General features: G+C 52.7%; 1 protein-coding gene and 2 long non-coding RNA genes across 6 annotated transcripts in view; 1 reads left to right on the top strand and 2 right to left on the bottom strand.

Moving 5' to 3' along the window:
- NTNG2 (netrin G2) overlaps positions 1-18,305 on the bottom strand; it is a 50,841-nt gene that overhangs the window by 14,651 nt on the left and 17,885 nt on the right. For 2 of the 3 annotated variants that reach the window (XR_014684989.1, XM_084494036.1), the window contains exons 3-5: positions 14,988-15,631; positions 3,949-4,121; positions 2,217-2,243 (exon numbers count right to left, since the gene is read on the bottom strand). Coding sequence is in view for 2 of the 3 variants with exons in the window: in XM_084494036.1 (XP_084350162.1) it covers positions 2,217-2,243; positions 3,949-4,121; positions 14,988-15,631 (844 nt within the window). In the remaining variant the exon portion in view is untranslated. Of the gene's footprint in view, positions 1-149; positions 291-2,216; positions 2,244-3,948; positions 4,122-14,987; positions 15,632-18,305 lie in introns of all 3 variants that reach the window. The other variant, XM_084494037.1, reaches the window with a different exon arrangement.
- LOC311421754 lies at positions 5,040-6,229 on the bottom strand. The gene is made up of 2 exons (XR_014684993.1): positions 5,721-6,229; positions 5,040-5,595 (listed from the first exon to the last, which is right to left on the bottom strand). It is a non-coding gene; the product is annotated as an uncharacterized lncRNA (long non-coding RNA).
- LOC311421753 lies at positions 6,746-14,775 on the top strand. Of its 2 annotated transcripts, none has more exons than XR_014684991.1 (4): positions 6,746-7,087; positions 7,213-7,518; positions 8,288-8,455; positions 10,200-14,775. It is a non-coding gene; the product is annotated as an uncharacterized lncRNA (long non-coding RNA). The 2 variants fall into 2 exon arrangements; XR_014684992.1 differs by having other exon boundaries at positions 7,208-7,518.

The raw sequence follows: 18,305 nt of genomic DNA, 5'->3' as shown, positions 1-18,305 counted from the left end.
TCCATGTCCCTGCACACAGATAACCAGGCCCACCGACCCAGCAGCCCCACACATTCCCCAGTGCCACTGGAGGAGCCGGGGGGGGGGGGGGTAAGAAGCCAAAAAGAGGAGCCCGGTGGTGGAGGCGAAGCAGGGAGTGTGGCACCCACCTGGCTGGGTGGTGGTGGTGGCGGGTAGGGGGGTGCTGGTGGTGGTGGTGCTGGTGGTGGTGGTGCTGGTGGGTGTTGTGGTGGTGGTGGGTTTTGCGGTGGTCGTTTTTGCAGTGGTAACCCGCTGCGGTCGCTCAAACGCTAGCAAGCAAAGAGAAGAGGTGGGAGGCACTTACTGACGGGGCGTGGAAGGTTTCTTTGCCAGCCTGTGAGGCTGCTGCTGCTCAGGCTGAACTGGTGACCGATTTCTCAGCGTGGTTACAACTGGGGCACCGGGAGGTTTCTGAGGATTAAGGCGATGGCGGCTTGATGACGCTGGATGCAGCCAGCGCTGCGTGCGTGCGTGCAGGGGCTGGAGGCTGTGGCCGTATCAGCTTACTCTGTTGGTGCAGATATTGGCTTAAATACTTACAGCTCTATCATAAACTAATTGCCAATTAAGCTCAAAAAGGGGAAAAGAAAGCACGCCTTGGAGAGGAGGGAAGAGCAGGGCTCGCAGGCCGCCCTGCCTGAAGGTGGGCTCGCGCTCGCTGACGTCTCCGTGCCAGATGGCAGAGCCGGGCCTACCCCAGCGTGGCGAGCAGCACAACTCCCTCCTGACCCCCCAAAGGCGCTGAGCCACTCAGCACCGGCGATATCAACCCCTGCTGTCGCCGTTTGTTCATTTCCACTGGCGTCCTTCGTTCCACACGGCAAATTAATTGCTGGCTTAACTTCAGCAAGTCGCCGCGGCGCTGAGCAGGAGCGCTCCGGGGTGCGGTGCCCGTCGCATCGCGCTTGCCGTAACAGCCGTGACTAAAATACCATGTGGAGCACAAATTCCTGCTTAACTTACACCTGCTGCCCCTGTGTCCTTGTTTGTCCCACTGCTTCATGCAGATTATTGTGCTTAATTTCATAATAGCCCTGAGCTAGTTTAAATACTTAATTTAGGTCACTTCTAGTCTCCTATGCAAGCTAAATAATCTCTCCTTAACTGGCCTTGGTTACAAATCCCTCCTGTCTGCTTTCTGCACATTGCTCTAAGCACACCCCCAGCTTCATCCTGGCAGAAAATTTTGATGGGAAACATTTTCCAGTGAAACAAATGCAGAGCTGAGAATGCCAAGCTGTGTAAAAGGGAGAAAGAATTGCCAAAATGTTTTTGACCAGAAAAGCAAAGTATATTTTGGACTGTTGCAGCTTTTTTTTTTTTTAAATCCTAAATTCCTTAAGGGAGACTCCTAGTTTTTTATTTGAAGCTTTTAAATGTAATTACTCAAAATCTAAATATGGTTCATTTACCCAGAAAAACTGTCCTCCAGTTTTCAATGAGGTGCATTTTTCTTAATTGCATATGAATTTATCTGAAAGTATTCCTCCTCCAATTCTTTCCACTTGCCTGCAAACTAAGAACTCGGTATTCATTCAGCTCTACGATTTGTTTCTTCTGGAGGCCTAATTCTGAGCCACAAAACTCAAACCCAAGCTTCCTTGCCCAAAATTCAAGGCTCTTTGATAACAAACTACCTCCAGCTTTGTCAAACACGGAGTTCTGTTATTCCATCAGTCTTTCAAGAGAAATCCCTCCTGAGCTCCCCACTCTTTGCTGCAGACACTTCGTAGACATATGTTCATATACATACACGTGTCGTGTACATACAGACACACACACACTATATATATATTTTTACAGATAGGCCAAGGTGACCCAGCCTGGGTGCTATGCCAAATAATTCAAACCCAGCTCCTTCTCAGAGCAGAAGTCTGCAGTACTGGGGGGAAAAGTTCACAGCAAGCACTGGTGTTTTTGAAGAGTCTTTTTTTATTTCCTTTCCGGCTGCCATTCTAACGAACCTCATGGGGGGAAACCATGCCAGAGGAAGAGACAAAATGAGGCTACTGAAGTCAAAGAAAGAAAATATAAGACTCTTTGACAGAATGGAAAATAAGGCACAATTAGGGAAGACTTATTGCCTGGAAAATGATAATGGACAGAAAATAACCATTTTTTTTTTCCTAGTAACATCCACAAGGACCATGCACCGAGATGTTAAATGCCAGCATTTCAGTTATGCTTTTACTTACTGCCAAAGGCTGAGCCTGCAGCTGCACCTGGAAAAAAACAAGAAGTGTGGTCACTGGAAGCAGGATGCCGTTGTCTCTGATACCAACAAAAGATCAAACAGATAACCCAACGTGGGACCAAACAGCAATTAATTAGCAGGGGTCTTGCTCATAGTTACATCAGTTTGCTGCAACGTCTTAAAAAGCTGCTTTTGTCAGACCTCAGAGACAACCAGACAGAGCCGTCTGGGCTCTTGGTACCTCAAGCCTTTTGCCTGGGGAACAAAAAAACAGCTTGGTCCTGGCTGATAGGTTTTTCTGTTAACCATTTCCTCGACCTACCATCGAGGCCCAGCCAAGGACAAAGCACGCTGAGGTTCCCTGTGGTAAGTACAGACCGTAGGGTCTGAACCAGCTTGTTGCAGCTGGGCAGGTCTCAGTGAGTGAGGAGGTTTGAACGCCCTTCTCGCTGCAGCTCTCAATCAGCAGGAGACTGCAAAGCCACTGGTTTCAAGCCTGCCACTCAAGGTGTGGTGGCATGGGAAGCTTCAGCTTGGCAGGAATACACAGCAGAGGACCAGTGGTGGAAGAGGTAGGACCACCAAGAGGAGAGGACTATGGAGAACAGTCTCTCCTGCAGAGGGAGAGGATGTCAACGGGGGAGGAGGAGGCGACAGAGAGAGTTGGGGGAAAGATAGAAGACTGACAGATGGGAAGAGAGATGAATGGGAGAAAAAAGAGCAGAGGAGAAAAAGGAATAGGAAGAGACACGAGGAACGGAGGGGAGGGAAAGGGAGAGAACAGCATGTCTGTGCCTGTCAACACCAGAAACTCTCCCAGGCTCCTTTGAAATGATGCAGCCGCTTGGTGGTAGCTGACAAGCTCGTTCCCTTTCAAAGAACCTGCTTGTCTACCATCCCTGGCACACACAAAACATTCCCGTCACGGCCTTCGGAGCCTGAGTTTCAGCTTTGATCATCTTAAAGCACATAAATCTTTCAAAAAATTTGGGGGGAGGGAGGGAAAAGATTCTCTTTGGTAATGCTCAAAGCCGCTGCTTGAAAGGCTGAAGGGGCTACTGTGGCTCCGTGACATTTAAACAAGTCTGCTGATGTGGACTGGACAGAAACCCAGGAGAAACTGGCCCATCTGTGATGTTTCCTGCCCCAATTCCCCTGCTCGAACGATGGTGGGTATATATCCTTTATCTCATCTGCGCGCCTTTGCTTCTGTCACTGCGTTGCTACAGCAGGCAATTGGATGAGACTGGAGCTGCGCAGAGGGACTGCAGCTCTCGGCGCCTGCCTGAAACGCTGATGTACACAGAGGGGGATCCAGAAATCAACCAGGATATCCAGCGTGCTGCTCTCCTGCAGCTGAGCAGCACCATCACTGAGCTCATGGGCTATGTGAAAGCCAATGCTCTACGGCGGCCAAATAATATTTTCTCCAAGGGACAGTAATTCGCATCGCTACAAAGCCACAGACTTACGTTTTGGCCCATACTTGTACAGATACAGACAAAGTCATCACTCATCTGCTGCTAGCTAAGAAACCACCTTTGTATCCACCCGGCTCACCCCTTATTTCTCTGTGCACCAGGACACAGATACTCATTTCCCTTCCCAAACACCCTGCAGAGCTACACGCTGATTTGAGGAAGGGAAGAAGATGAGAGCTTGCTCCCATCCGTGGGTGTTGTGCAACCCAAGGTGGCAGCACAGCCAGGGCTGGCTCCCTGCAGGTTACTTACATGCGTTGGGGGACCCGTTGGGGAGAGGCAGGTAGGATCCTGCTCGCCAAGACCTGGAGCGAAAGTTCTTCTTGCACTTGCCGCAGTCCTGCCCCGTGGTGTTGTGCTCACACTCGCACTGAAGGCTGCCCTCTTTGAAGGTGCACAGGTTAGCGTGGAGGTTGCATTTACACCTGGAAAAAGACGGGAGAGGAAGTGTCAGGTATTGCTGTGCCTTGTCCTTGTCCCAGTGTAGTGCAATCAGTGCATCTGAAAATGTAGAGGTGAAGCTGGGCTGGTTGCCCCTCTCCTGTTCCTTCTACAGTTTTTTTTCCACTGAACTCTGCTGTTTTCCCAGGGTATCTGGTGCTGGGGTTACGATGCCCAAGGTGGATCTGCAGCCTCTATTCCAAGACAAGAGATACTTTGCTCCCACCATCCAGCTGCGGTAGCAGAGACCATTTAATGGTAAACCAGAGCCTCCATCTGAGACCCCAGTAAAGCACTGCATATGTTTCAGTCTGTTACAGAAATCTGGCTGCTCTGCTCTGATGCAGGCTTTTATTGGAGGCAGAGGGGACAGCTTTGGGCTTTCAGATGGAAGAGCACAGATAACTCTGGTGCAACTCAACCCCCTGACACCTGCACAGTGTGCTAAATTCAAGAGCGTTTTCTCCTGTGGGGTGAAGCTACACAACACAAACCCTTTCTGCTACATGCAGTGCAACCCCAGCCCGCTATGCCCAAATTAATCCAGAGAAAAAGCTGCCATCAGAACCTGCCTTTTAGTCACCGCCTCATCGGAGAAGGCAACAACGAAAAACACTGTTCAGCAATTCGCAAGCATTAAGAAACTTTTAATGAGCTGTAGGGCAGTATGCAGGGAATAATTATCTCCATGCACAGTAATTCCTGTTGCTCTAACTCGGGAGGTGACTTGTGCAGAGCACAGAGGCTGAGCCCATAATTCACACGTGGCTCTATCGACTCCTAGGACTTAGTTCAGGCCATCAGACAGAGACCACGGGGACCAAAACCTCTCATTTCATTCCAGACAGTGGATCCCTAGCACAGCATGATGGTTTTTCACTGCTTTGTCCGTGGTGTAATCATTTACATCCTCACAAGCAGAACCATTAGAAAACAGTAATGCTGTACCTAACGTGAACAGGCAGAGGAGTCTGACCAGGCAGTGTGCTGCTTTGCGGGGCTAATTGCACAAGAGACTCAGAGCTGAGGGAAATGAAACACTTGCAGAGAATATGAAGGAAACGTGGCCTGTTTCTTCTTGTGCTCTATCTGCTCGGGGATAAACAAAGTGGATTAGGCTGGGAGCTGTAAGCGGGGTCCCTTCCTGGCTGCTGGCACTGCGCATGCGCTTGGTGCCTCTCCCCCTCTGCTTGGAGCCCCCACGGAGGCTCCCAGCCGCCGTCCTGATGTGGTGAGCACGCCTTTGCCATGCTCCCGTTCACGCATGGCTGGACATGCTGACCTCGCTTAGGATTTTTTCTTTCCTCCCTCCCTGGCCTTAATTCTAGCAAACCGCAGTAGGAGCTAAGCGTAAGCTGGATGAGCAGCCTCTCCCCATCGTACAGCCCTGCCCGTCTCTGACCAAGCACAGAAGGGAGCTTTGCAGTCTCTAAAAAGGACGAGGAAAGCGAATCGGGTCTGTGGAGCAGAGGCTGTGACACGCTCAGCACGCTCCATTGGTGTCTGTGTGCTACCAGAGCTGGAGGTGCCGTGTCACAGCCGAAAGCACTCGCAGCCTCCCAGCACCCCTGCTCCGTGCACACGCTGTGGACCTGAGCAGCCGTGCGAAGGAAGCAGCTTTGGCCATCACCCACACCCGAGGGATGCTGTACTTCAGCCGCTTCACGTCCCCTCTGCCTCCCATGAGGATGGATTTTGGCCGAGCTGTCCCAGCCCTTTGGCAGAGGAGATGCCCAGCCCTCGGCTGCTGCGGAGCCTGGCTCTGAATTATTCAGAGTCCAGCAAACACAGCCTCTTTCTCTCACTTCAAAATTAGCTAACAGGAGGGGAGGGAGGGGAGCAGGCAAGGGAACAGGTTAAAGCAGGTCAGAGCTTCACCACAACCACATCGGGCTCTGAGTCAGAGCAACAGCTTTGGAGAGCCATAGCTGAGCTCCTCCTGCCCCTGCAAAGGTGCCTGCCTGCTCCTGTGCCAGCAAGCACAGCTTTTACAGGGAGAAGCCTCACTCCCTAATTGGTGTAAACAAGGAAAATGAAATAAAGAGAAAGCAGAGGCAGTCTCTTGTCCTTCTTGCCTGGGTCACCTATTTCTCACTGCTCAGCCTGTTGCCACTGTGCAAAAGTTTTCGTTATCCAAAGGATCAATTTTACCAGGGAATTGCTTTCTGGTTTCAACCTCTGAGGATCATCAATCTGAGCAGAGAACTATAACCCCAGCAAGCTGACCCCACAACACAGCACTTTTCAGACCAATCAATCAGGCTGCATTATTTAATAGCCAACAGCTGGCCCCCATCGCCAATCCCATCTTGCTCAAATGTTTCTGCATCCGGGCCTCCCTGCTGCTTGTGCTCAGCGTTAACCCCCTTCTCCAGGCTTCTCTGCCTCCTCCTCTGGGCCTGCAGCCCAAGGACATGTGCTCACTGATGGTCTGTGCTCAGCAGCATTCCCCAGCCAAGATCCAGCTGGTGAAGATGGGAGAAAATGATATTAGCCCAGTCCCCTGGGTGGGAGCTGCGTGTCCTGCTTGCCTCTGCTCATCCTCCTCAGGCATCCAGCCATCTCAGGAAAGAGAGGATGAAGGGAAAGGTTAGGAGCTGCTTAGCAATGAGGCTTAAAGAGCAGCAGCGGGGCAGACACCTGTGCTGTGTGCTGCAGAAGGCAGTGATGGCCTTTTCAGTCCCAGGCTGCTCTGGCTCCGCTCTCCCTGCATCAAGGTGCTGAGCACAGGGGGCTCAGGCTGAGGCAGGGGGCTCAGAAGAGCTGCTAGTTTTTGTCCTCTCCAGCTCTGGTTCAAGAGTAGCAGTGGTGGCACTGGTTCTTGGTGCCCACGTATGGTTCAGATGTCGTGGGTGACTGTGGAGGAGAGCAAATCCAGCAGGAGCCACAGCACCCACAGGCACCCTCGCTGGCCTGGGGACACCCAAGTCCCGCGCTAGGCTGTTGGAAGGTGACACACAACTGCCTTTTGCATTAAACACCTGGCTCACCCCGTGCCTCAGCAGAAGTTGCCAGAGCAAAGCTTGGCCCAACACGTTGCACAACGGGGTATTTATGAGTTTATCCTCAGTGCAGGTCGTTCAGCTGCTGCCTTCCCCTCAAAGTGGTGCAGTGTGGTCGGAGGCTGCCAATGCCTCCACCAGGGAACAAGAAGGAGCTTGAAGAGCCAAGGAAAGTTTGCAGGAAAGTATCCTTTTTTTTTTTTTTCCTTCTATTTTTTTTTAAAACGATCGTAAAGAACAGTTCACCGTCCCTGCATTTCTCCAAGTCAGCATCCTGGAGGTCACAGCAGCAAGCGGTTGGAAGCGTTCTGGTGCCAAGCCCGTATGCAAGGGAAGGATGTGGCCCCGTGCAGGCTCAGAGAGGAGGCACAGCCTGCAGGTGAGTGCTGCAAACCCCCAGGAGCTGCACTGGGAGTGGGACAGCAGCCACCACCCTGAGCTTTCACTCACAGTGACTTTTGAAATAATTTTTAAAGACTTCTCAGCCCTTCACTTTTCTTCCAAGGGTCCTTATCTGTTTTACAACCTTTTTTTTTTTTTTTTTTTTTTTTTTTTTTGTCCATACTTGTGTTTTGCAGAGCAGGAAATGTAGGCAGAGAAAGACAAAGAATATCTTTCTGTTTGTCTTCTTCCCGAACTCCTTGCTAAAGAGACACTTTTTTGGGCAGCCGCTACAGTGGGCCACCACCTCCCTTTCCAAGTCTCCCTCCAGTCCAGCCCATGCCATGATCTCCACCCCATGCTTGAAGGCAGGATGCTGCTGCAGGGCCAGGTGGCCCAGGGACACTGCAGGGTCCCCTCTTGCTGGCTCCCAGGTCACAGGACTCCTGCTCTCCCCCCCCACCGATGCTCTGGGCTGGCAGTGGTGCCCCCCTGCTCCCTTTCAGCTTACCCCAGCTGGCACTGGGGGGAGGCAGCTCACGGGGAAAGCTGCTAATGACTGCCATCCAAAGGAAGGATTATGATAGCTTTCCCCTGAATTGTTTGCTCTCACTGTAATTGATGAGACTTTAATGAGTCTCATGGGAAGATGTGTTTGAAGGGAGCTCTTTCCCTTCCATCCCTGAGGAAAATGGTGTTTCAACTGATCTCAGCTCTCGGGGAAACATGAATAACTCTTCCCCCTCTCTCTCTATTGTTGTCCCCAGCCATTGCTTGCAGCGTGCTCCAGCAGCTGGCTGGCCACAACTCACCCACTTTTACCTGCTCCTTTGCAACCGTCTTGGCAGCTCAGCAAAAGCATGGAGCCAATCTTTTGGGCAAAGCATAACGGGTGCTGAGCTTGGATTGCTTCTGGGCCATCTGTGTGTGCAAAAGTAAGTTAAAATTGCTTCTAAAGGCCAGAACGTGTACAAAGCATCGTCCCTTTGCGGAGGGTGGTCACAGGACTCACCTTGCTGGGGATCGCTCAGTCAGAGGCTGGGCTAGAACAGGGCTGAAAGGGCCCTGCCAAGCACAGAATGGGGCAAACACAGCTCATTCATCCCAGGAGTGGAGCTGGGAGAGTAACTGAGCTGTGGTTCAGAGCCTGAATGGGGAGGATGAGCCATCTTAATGCGCTGTTCCTTTCAGCGCAAGCCAGCGAGGGAGGCTTCTGGGTTTTGCTGCTTTTTGCAGAGCCAAAAAAATGAGAAAAAAACCTCCTTGGGTTAGGTCAGAGGGACATGTTGTGAGTGGTTTCTTTTCCTTGTGGGTTTTTGCTTTTGGTTGTGTGGTGGGGACTGATGAGTCCTCCCGGTGGGGAGGAACCCTGCTCGCTGCCCTTTGAAATGATTTGAGGTTTGGGTTACAGAGAGGAGACAATTTAAAAGATGCCAAAGTGGAGAGCATGCTAGCTGGCTGTTCCCATTCGAGAGGCTATTTATTTTAAATAAGTTGACACTCACCAGCTGTCAAGATCCTGCTGACTGGTGGAACGTTATTTACATTCAAAGCTGTCTTAAAAAGCAAACACGAACCCAAGCTTCCCCATCAGGGGGTCAGGCAACAGAAGGGAGGAAGGGTGAAGAGGACATCACACGGATACATGAACATAAATATTTGCAGAGTAATGTGTATAAATGCTCTTGGTCTTTCTCCTGGAATGCAATAATGCCTGCAATTGAGTTCATTGGCCAAATTGAATTTGGGCTCCTGTAGAAGTCTCTTCATATTAAGTGCTTTAACATACATCACCTTCTCAGTCTATCGATGAAATTCTATTATCTGCTCAGGGCCGGACGCAACTCGGCAACAAAATCGGGGGGGAAATAAAAATCTTCACAAAACTAAGCCAGGAACTGGTAATAGGACCTTGGGCATCTGTCTCCGGCTATTGACAAAGTGTCACAAGTATCTCGGGGAGGGGGGAGCTCTCTGGGTTTCTCCCTAACTGCCTCCCTTCCCCTCCACCTTGCTGCAGTGGAAGTAAAACTCTTCACAGGACTCAAGAAAAGCCAAGCAAAGAGTTGCTATGCATTAACTTAATTTAACTCTATGACCAAGAGCAAGATTTTGCTTGAACTGAAGCTAATTCCAGCCTGGGTGAGTGCCAGGGAAATTCATCCTTCCAGCTCTCGGGGGCTGCCCAGCGTGGAGGCGAGGACGGGCCGAGGACCGCGTTGCCGTTGGCGCAGACTTGGCCGTCCTTGACAGGAGGATGCCATTACCTCCTGGGACCCGATGCCTGGCTGCCAGGAGCTGCGGGGACAGGCGTGGGCTGTCCTTGTCCTGGTTTTCATGGTGTTCCTGAAGCTGCTGAGCATGGACAGAGGCTGGCTGGGAGCTGCAGATGTGCTGGGCCAGTTCTCAGGGGATGTTTGGGTGGTCCCGTGGCTTGTTTTGGGGTCACACTCCTGCAAATGGGGCTGGGCATGATCAGCTCTGGAAAATCCATGCTCTCACAGATCATTGACCTGAGGTCCCTGCGTGGCCCCTTTCTGCTATGCAGCAGTCATGCAGCCACCAAGTCCCATCCCATCCTCACAGAAAGGTGCTCAACGTGGGCATCAGTCATTATGCAAAATCTAATTGTCGCTGCAAAAGACTGCTGAACATATTTGTGTCATTTCTTCCTTTTAGAGACAGTCTTGTTGGACAAATCAAGATTGCAAACCTCTATGGCTAGATGCCCTCCAACAAATTCATCAAGGTTGATGAGAACGAGGAACTTCCAAGCAAGGCAGAGCAGCCTGGGGACAGGCACCCTCAGCTCAAGCTGAGCTGTGACCACAGGGGGAAGCAGGCTGATGGAACTGCACTGGTTTGGAGGACAGAAGCACGAGGCAGCCACTGGGCTGAGCAGGAACCGCTCATCTTTAACAACAAAACAGCATTGAGCATCACTGCATCTCCACAGAGCTGCTGAGAAGGCAGAAAAGGGTACGGTGTGTGGGCACCACTGACAGCTAACCAGCTCAATTTATTGGCAGAGGTGCTTTGGGAGATAGCTGTGATCCTCCAGGGCTGGAGTGCCTGATCCCAGCCGTTGATGCCAAGAAAAAGGGCTGGGAGAATTCGTTCTGCTCCACCAGCACAACCTCACTGCTCCCACTCATGCGGAGAGCGAAGCCTCCCGGAGCACATCTGCAAGCACAGCATCGGGACTGCTAGAGGGGAAAGCAGGGGAGACCAGAGGGCCTTTCCCTTCAGCTCATTTGTGAGAGCAAAAATGATGCCAATGAAACCCTAAGAAAAGCAGTCGGTGAAGGGAGTGAAAGAAATACCATTACAAAACTGGAAACCTCTTCTTGTTGGTGCCTCTTTGACCTGAGCAAATCCCAGAGGTGAGGCACTGCTGTGTGGGTCTGTTTGGTGGTGAGTATTGCTGCCTCCTCCTGCCTTTCTCTGGGGATGCTCATCTCCGGCAGGACAGACAGACAGAGCGTGCACTGGAGCAGAGGAGGGCAAAGGAGAAAAATCTTAATAATCAGCCTAAAATTGATTCACTTCTGCTCAATCTGATTTCTCCTAACTGGATCCATGTGTCCTGGCCATGGCACATTAACTTCAATTATGGCTTATTAATGTCTCTGTGATGGAGCGTGCCCCGCTGAGCACTGCGGTGACTGACGTTATGAAGGGGAAAAAATTACTCCAAAGAGACGTCGTGTGTAATGGAAACAGAACCGGCGGCTTTCATCACACCATCCACCAGGTCTGGCAGCCAGGAAAAGCTCATTCACCTGCTCTCGAGAAGATGACCGAGCTCGTTACTGCACCAAGCAGAAAACCGAGCAGGGAACTGAGATCTGCGGGGAAAAGTCTCTCTGCTTCCCCTCCCCATCGCGCCTGGCACACGCACAAGCACACAGGCCAAGGGCTTGCTTGTGTCTATTCCTGTCCTGACTCCTCTGTATCTCCAGTTACTCTGCAGATCAATAGGGACAGGATGTAAGGAAAAAAAAAATTAGATACCAAGAAGAAGAAAGACAGTAAAAATAAATTCATCCCTGGACAAAGAAAAGGACCTGGCTGAGGTTGCAGGAGATGCAGATGGAGTGGGTAAAGGAAGCCCTGAAGCAGCAGCCCACTGCACCAGCACCCAGCTGTGACCCTCAGGACCCACCAGACCCTCCGGAGATCCTGCCAAGCTCGAGCCCCCTGTGATCCAGCCTACAGGAGGGGGGAAGGCAGCAAAGTCCTTTCCCTTCTCCCCATGTCCTTTGCTCCTTCTCTCTCTCCTTTTCTGCCAAGCCGTGGGAGGTTGTGGTGAGGCGTTTTCCTTGGTGAAAAGCAGAGGGGCAAAGAAGGGGGGTTCCAGGCTGGCCCAGGGGATCAGAGAAACCCCACTGGACCCTCCAGCTGGGGCTGTAGCATGAGGAAACCTCCAGGCTCGTGGTCTGCTCTGAGAGCAGTGAGGTTTTTTCTTCCATTGACTGTGAACTTCAACTGGAAATGAGCTGCCACGAGTCCCTCATCGCTGTGCAGGCACTGACGGCTGTCTGCCCAAATCCTGCTGCCATGCAGGGGCTCGAGCGATGCCACATGTTGCTCCTCCAGTGCCATGGGCCACGACCATGCTCTGCTCCTCTGCTGCCACACACTACAGCCGAGCACCGCTCCTCTGCCGGCCCTGGGCTGCTTGCAGCTCCCGGTCACTGGTTCCTCTGCTCTCCAGCTGGGACTTTCTGGTTGCTTTTTGCCTTTGAGCCTTTATTTCTTCGTAATCATCTTCCCTCTCATTTTCTGTGACCCCTGTGGTGAATCCCTAACAACACACCCCATTTTATCTGCACACTCTCTTCCCGCTGCTCATATGCGGTCTGTGCTCGTGGGCTGCAAGAGGCATTGCACGTCCCCAGCCCTCCCCGCTCTGCCTCAGCCCTTTCCTGAGTAGCTCACATTGATTTCTCCTCTCTTCCTCTCTCTAACCCACCCCTTGTTGAGCCACACAGAAGATTTAATTTGGTTTTAGTCCCTGCACTGTAACTGGCTTTGCTTACAGCTCGAATTAGATTGCTTTCCTGCAAAAAACCTCTGCTTGCTGGGACTGGAATAATCACAGGAGCAAAGTGAATTCACACAAAGCTTCTCCACCTCACACACCACTTATCCACAGCTCCTCAGTCACTCGCCTCTTGGTGCTGGGGGAGTCAGCCCAGGACAGGCATCGACTCCTTCCCTGTCTGCCTGTCCAGGAGGAGCGATCCCCTCTCTCAGGAGCCTGCAGCAAGCAGGGAGAACCGGAGCGGGGTCAAGCTGGGCCTTGCTATAGCTCAGCACTTGGAGTTTGGGCCAGAAGCAGGCGATTTCGGAGTTTTCTTAGTCCCCAGCCAAGGAAAGCCCTCTCCTCCCAGAGGCCCTGCTGCATTGGCAGTGGAGGCAAGCAGGAGCCGCTGCTCTGCAGCAGCCACGGGCAGCTGGCCACGCAGGCGGCATGCCAGCACCGGAGGGAGGCCTCCAAAAAGCAGCCAGCAAACCCGAACCCCTCTCGGTCTGGCCCCAGCAAAAATGCAGCATTGCAGCTCCCACCAGACGCTTATGGTCTGAGCATCTTCACCACTGCTATCCCAGGGCTGGAGGTGGCTGTGGAGGCTCTGATTTCTCGTAGAGGTTGTGCTGCCCCCTCCCCTGCTTTCGTCCCCTGCTCTATTTGCCTCTTTTCACAAAATCTGTGGGGGTTTTCTCTCTCATAGCAATCTCTGCTGCTATTATATGGTATTAAATTTGGCCAGTGAGTTCAGAAGATGGTGGGGTTTGGGGGCAGAGGGGGAAGGAAGAAAACTGACAGCTAGCAAGATGCTGAGTTATGGAGGATCTCACCAGCACAGCCAGGAACCAAAAGTGCTGAAGGGGCACATCCTGCCCAAGGCACGTAGAAAACGTAAAGGGCTCTGCAGAGACAGACATCCCTGGGTCACCAGCACCAACATCTGCTATACCATATACTTACAGCTCTATTCTACCATCCACCTTAAAGCATCAAGCATCCCAGAGGTGCTGTGGGTATGTTAATGGCCTTCGTTACCTGCACAGCACGCCTGGGTTTTATCCGTGCTCGGAAGCCAAAGGTCATTGCACAAAGGCATCAAATATTTAATCAATTACCACTTTATGAACTGGAAACTCTGCATCCCTGTTACAACCCTGAAGTCTAACTGGTCCTAATGAACTGGCACAGCACCTCCACCCCTCTGACAGCCCCTGTCAGCCAGTGCTTTGGCTGTGAGCTGGTTACTGCAGCCTTGCCACTGCTGTCACCAACACCAAGGAGCTGCAGTATTCAGGTGAGAGGGAAGGTGACACACTGGCCTTTTTCCCCTTCTTTACCTGCTTTTCCTTCCTTTCACTCTCTGCTCTGCTATTTTGCCCCATCCTGAGCTGCTCCAAGGAATCGATAGTTAGCACACAGAGGAATACAGGCCAGGAGAGGCGGCTGCTCGTCTCTGCCTGTGATTACTCTGAAAAAGCGGACGAATCCGCTCCCAGCACCCTGCTGCCCTTCCCACCACCCCCTGCCGAAAGAAAGGGCTCTTCCATCCCACTGCTGTCGCTTCCTTTCCCTTGGAGCGCAGTCAAAGCCGGCCTCAGTGGCACCTGCAAAACAGTTTCGCTTGCAAGTCTCAGAAGCAAGCAGTTTGGAAACGATACAAACGGGTCCTCTGTCGCTGTGGTGATCCTTGTTAGCAGGGGTGGGTGATGGGGAGATTTTTCCCCTCTCGCCTCTAAGTCTCACACAAGCTGAATCCACAAGCTGGATGGGAAATCAGCCATCTCGGCATTTTTCCACCTTACTTTGCTTTTTCGGTTGATGTCATAATGTAACATATGGCATTGTACAGAGAAACGAAAAACAAAAACCAGGAGAAACAAACCCCCTCCTGCCTTCCCCTGCCCCAGATCTGTCGCTGGGTTTAGCCTCACCCCCAAACCTCTTTCATCTGAGACAGGGCTGCTCTGGGGGTACAGGGCTGAGCCAGGATGACCCATGCTGCTTGTACCACCCGTGGAATGGGGTGTAATGGGGAGAGCCTTGTTCCTCACCCCCAGATCCTCTAAACAACCCCTGAGATATTTAGGCAGAGGCTGCCCACGTTTGCACAGCTAGGGACAGGGTGAACAGGGGACAGAGGGGAACAGGAATCTGGGAGGAAGCTGAGATCTGACTGTCCATCCCTACCCCACACTGGGAAGGACATGGTCCTTCTTGGACACCCCCATGGTAGCCTCAGAGGTGCCTGAACCATTCCCTGCAAGGTCACATCTGTTTTATTACTAGTGCTGCCTGGTTTGGAAGAGAGGGACTTAGAGGAAGAAACACTGATAATCTCATCGGTTGACATTGACCCTGATGGCTCAGTTTTCTAGCAGTAACCCTCTTCTCATCCCTCCGAGAAGAGCTACCCAAAGAAACACAGCGGCTGTTACCTGCCAGTGACTTCAATGTTGGAGACAGCGTAGAAGTACTTGTACAGGTTCTCCCTCTGCACATAGGTGCCCCCCAGGGCTGGCCTCAGCAGCCTCATCCTCAGGTCAGTCACGGTGAAGAAGTCCTTGAGCCCTTTGGCGCTCTCCAGCCGGGTGTACAAGTTGTCCATGTTCTTGAGGTCGGGGCCAGCAAAGATGGCAAAGCGGTCCCTCACCTCAAACCGGACAGTCTTCTCCTTTTTGGATCCCACCCAGCGGGAATACTCCTCCGTGCAGAGGACCCTGTTGGCACTGGTGGTGGAGAGGTCCCGGACCCTCCGCGCTGGCATGCTGAAGGCCTCCATGCAGTCATCTGCATAATACTGGTACGGGTGCCAAGTCCTCCCGTTGTCCAGCGACTTCTCCAGCATCATGATGGTGGGCCGGCCATACTCGAAGGTTATCACGATGTCGTCCGTCAGCTCGATGCTCTTGTTCCAGGACAGAGTGATGTTGGCCAGCAGTGGCTCTGGGTACCGGCGCCACGTCACGCTCTGCCAGTACGTGGCCAGCCCTTCGTCCTCGCTGTCGAACATGAGCTTGGGCGGGTGGGCCAGGTCGGGGTTGGAGGCATCGCACTCGTCGCTGCACAGGTACGGGTTCTCCTGGAACAACAACAATGGTCACGAGAGAAGAAGGCAATGCCTGGGCACCGTGTGGGCCATGCAGGGGTGACCGAGCTCACAGCCAGACCCTGCTTGCCCCCGTTCCTGCTTTTTGCTGCTTTTGTCAAAATGTTAACTGCTTGGCTGAGCTGGAGTGTGCTGGGGGCCTGGCTCTGCATGATGCCATTTCTGAGAATGAATTTAAGACAGAAATATGTAGCTTTGCCTTTGCCATGAGAATAGTCGAGTTGTTTCCTCCGAAAGGCCCTTTGGGAGAGGGCCCTTCAATTTGGCACAGGGGCAATTTTCATAGAAAGCGTTTTCCCTGAGACCGTCTCTGAGAAACTTCACTTTAGCTTGGCCGAGTTACAAGCCAGTGGAAAGCCACATGCACGCCTGCTTGCTCACAAGAAGGGAACGGCTCAGTCCCCAGACACAGCCACACCAGGCACGTCCATGCCTCCACCGGCTCCTGACGCTGACTAGGGTGGTCAGACACCATTCCCCAGGCTCTCTGAGTGGGGCCCAGCACTGCTGGAGAGGGGAAGCCCTATTTCCCTGTGCCCTGAGCTGGGGTGGGACTGGGCTGTAGGGCAGAGAGCAGAGGTTTGTGCTTGTGGTGTCTCTGCTGAGCCCCCCAGGCCACCGCAGGACAATATGCTGGCCTTGGGGACAAGTGTGGCAGGCATGCTGTGGGCTGCACCCAGTCAGCCCAATACGATAACCATTTCTGGTGACTCTTCAGCTTGATAACAGGGTTATCTGTGCTGATGGGCACATTGCTCACCTGTGTGCATGTTAAAGTCCTTCATTACAAGCTGGGGTTTCTCCTGCCCTGCAGCCCCTGCCTGCAGGGTGGAGTGGTGTGGGCCAGGCCTGCCTCAGGGATGATGCAGGGATGTGTTATAGCAGGTGTACTTTTCAGATTTTGACCCCTGAAAAGCCCTGCATGGCCCCACACTGCAAATCTTTGTTGTATGCAAAGTGTCTCTTTGCCTCATACTTTCTCCCTACCTCCCAGAACCCAAACCCAGAGGATGGGGAAGGAGAGGGCCTGGTATGGCACCAGGCTCAGCTGTGGCCGGGCCTCTCATCACAGAGGCAGAGCCACCTGGCACCAAGGAGGTGACCTGGCACCAAGGAGGTTATCTACCACATCCTGTGGATGTGGTCTACCTTGACTTCAGCAAGGCTTTTGACACCGTCTCCCACAGCATTCTCCTCAAGAAACTGGCTGCTCTTGGCTTGGACTGGCGCACGCTTCCTTGGGTTAGAAACTGGCTGGATAGCCGGGCCCAAAGAGTCGTGGTGAATGGAGCCAAGTCCAGTTGGAGGCCAGTCACTAGTGGCGTCCCCCAGGGCTCGGTGCTGGGGCCAGCCCTCTTTAATATCTTCATTGATGATCTGGATGAGGGCATTGAGTGCACCCTCAGTAAGTTTGCAGATGACACCAAGTTAGGTGCGTGTGTCGATCTGCTTGAGGGTAGGAAAGCTCTGCAGGAGGATCTGGATAGGCTGCACCGATGGGCTGAGGTCAACTGCATGAAGTTCAACAAGGCCAAGTGCCGGGTCCTGCACCTGGGGCGCAATAACCCCAAGCAGAGCTACAGGCTAGGAGAGGAATGGTTGGAGAGCTGCCAGGCAGAGAAGGACCTGGGAGTGATGGTGGATAGTCGGCTGAATATGAGCCAGCAGTGTGCTCAGGTGGCCAAGAAGGCCAACAGCATCCTGGCTTGTATCAGGAACAGTGTGACCAGCAGGGCTAGGGAGGTGATCGTCCCCCTGTACTCAGCTCTGGTGAGGCCGCACCTCGAGTACTGTGTTCAGTTTTGGGCCCCTCGCTGCAAGAAGGACATCGAGGTGCTTGAGCAGGTGCAGAGAAGGGCGACGAAGCTGGTGAGGGGCCTGGAGAACAAGTCCTACGAGGAGCAGCTGGGGGAGCTGGGCTTGTTCAGCCTGGAGAAGAGGAGGCTCAGGGGCGACCTTATCGCTCTCTACAAGTACCTCAAGGGAGGCTGTAGCGAGGTGGGGGTTGGTTTGTTCTCCCACGTGCCTGGTGACAGGACGAGGGGGAATAGGCTTAAGTTGAGCCAGGGGAGTTTTAGGTTAGATGTTAGGAAGAACTTCTTCACTGAAAGGGTTGTGAGGCATTGGAACAGGCTGCCCAGGGAAGTGGTGGAGTCACCATCCCTGGAAGTCTTCAAAAGACGTTTAGATGTAGAGCTTAGGGATATGGTTTAGTGGGGACTGCTAGCGTTAGGTCAGAGGTTGGACTCGATGACCTTGAGGTCTCTTCCAACCTAGAAATTCTGTGATTCTGTGATACGAGGAGGTGATAAAGCAGCTGGAGGTGCTTGGGGCTGACGCTTGGAGGTGAGCAGCCTGCAGGAGTGTGAGCCTTGGCCGTCCTGAGCACAGCGGGTCTGCAAGGTAAGACTGAGAGTTATTCTATGGTTTTGTTTCTGAATGCTTTGTGCGTGGTCTGGAGTGAAGGGTGCTGTATGCAGGAGCTGCGCTGATGATGGTGTCAGAGGCTTAAACCCTGTGAGGTGCAGGGGCTGTGGCAAGCAGGCTGTGTCCTGGGGCTGGGACATCCTTGGTGCTGTGAGCAGGGGGAAGCCTGGGGAGAGGCTGCTCATGTGTCTGTAGCACTGATCCTGTGCCAGGGGCTTGC

The sequence above is a fragment of the Aythya ferina genome (assembly GCF_964211825.1).
Source record: "Aythya ferina genome assembly, chromosome: 20".
In the NCBI taxonomy this organism is placed as follows: domain Eukaryota; kingdom Metazoa; phylum Chordata; class Aves; order Anseriformes; family Anatidae; genus Aythya; species Aythya ferina.
Note: the sequence above shows the minus strand (reverse complement) of the source record. Positions and strands in the feature narration are given on the sequence as shown.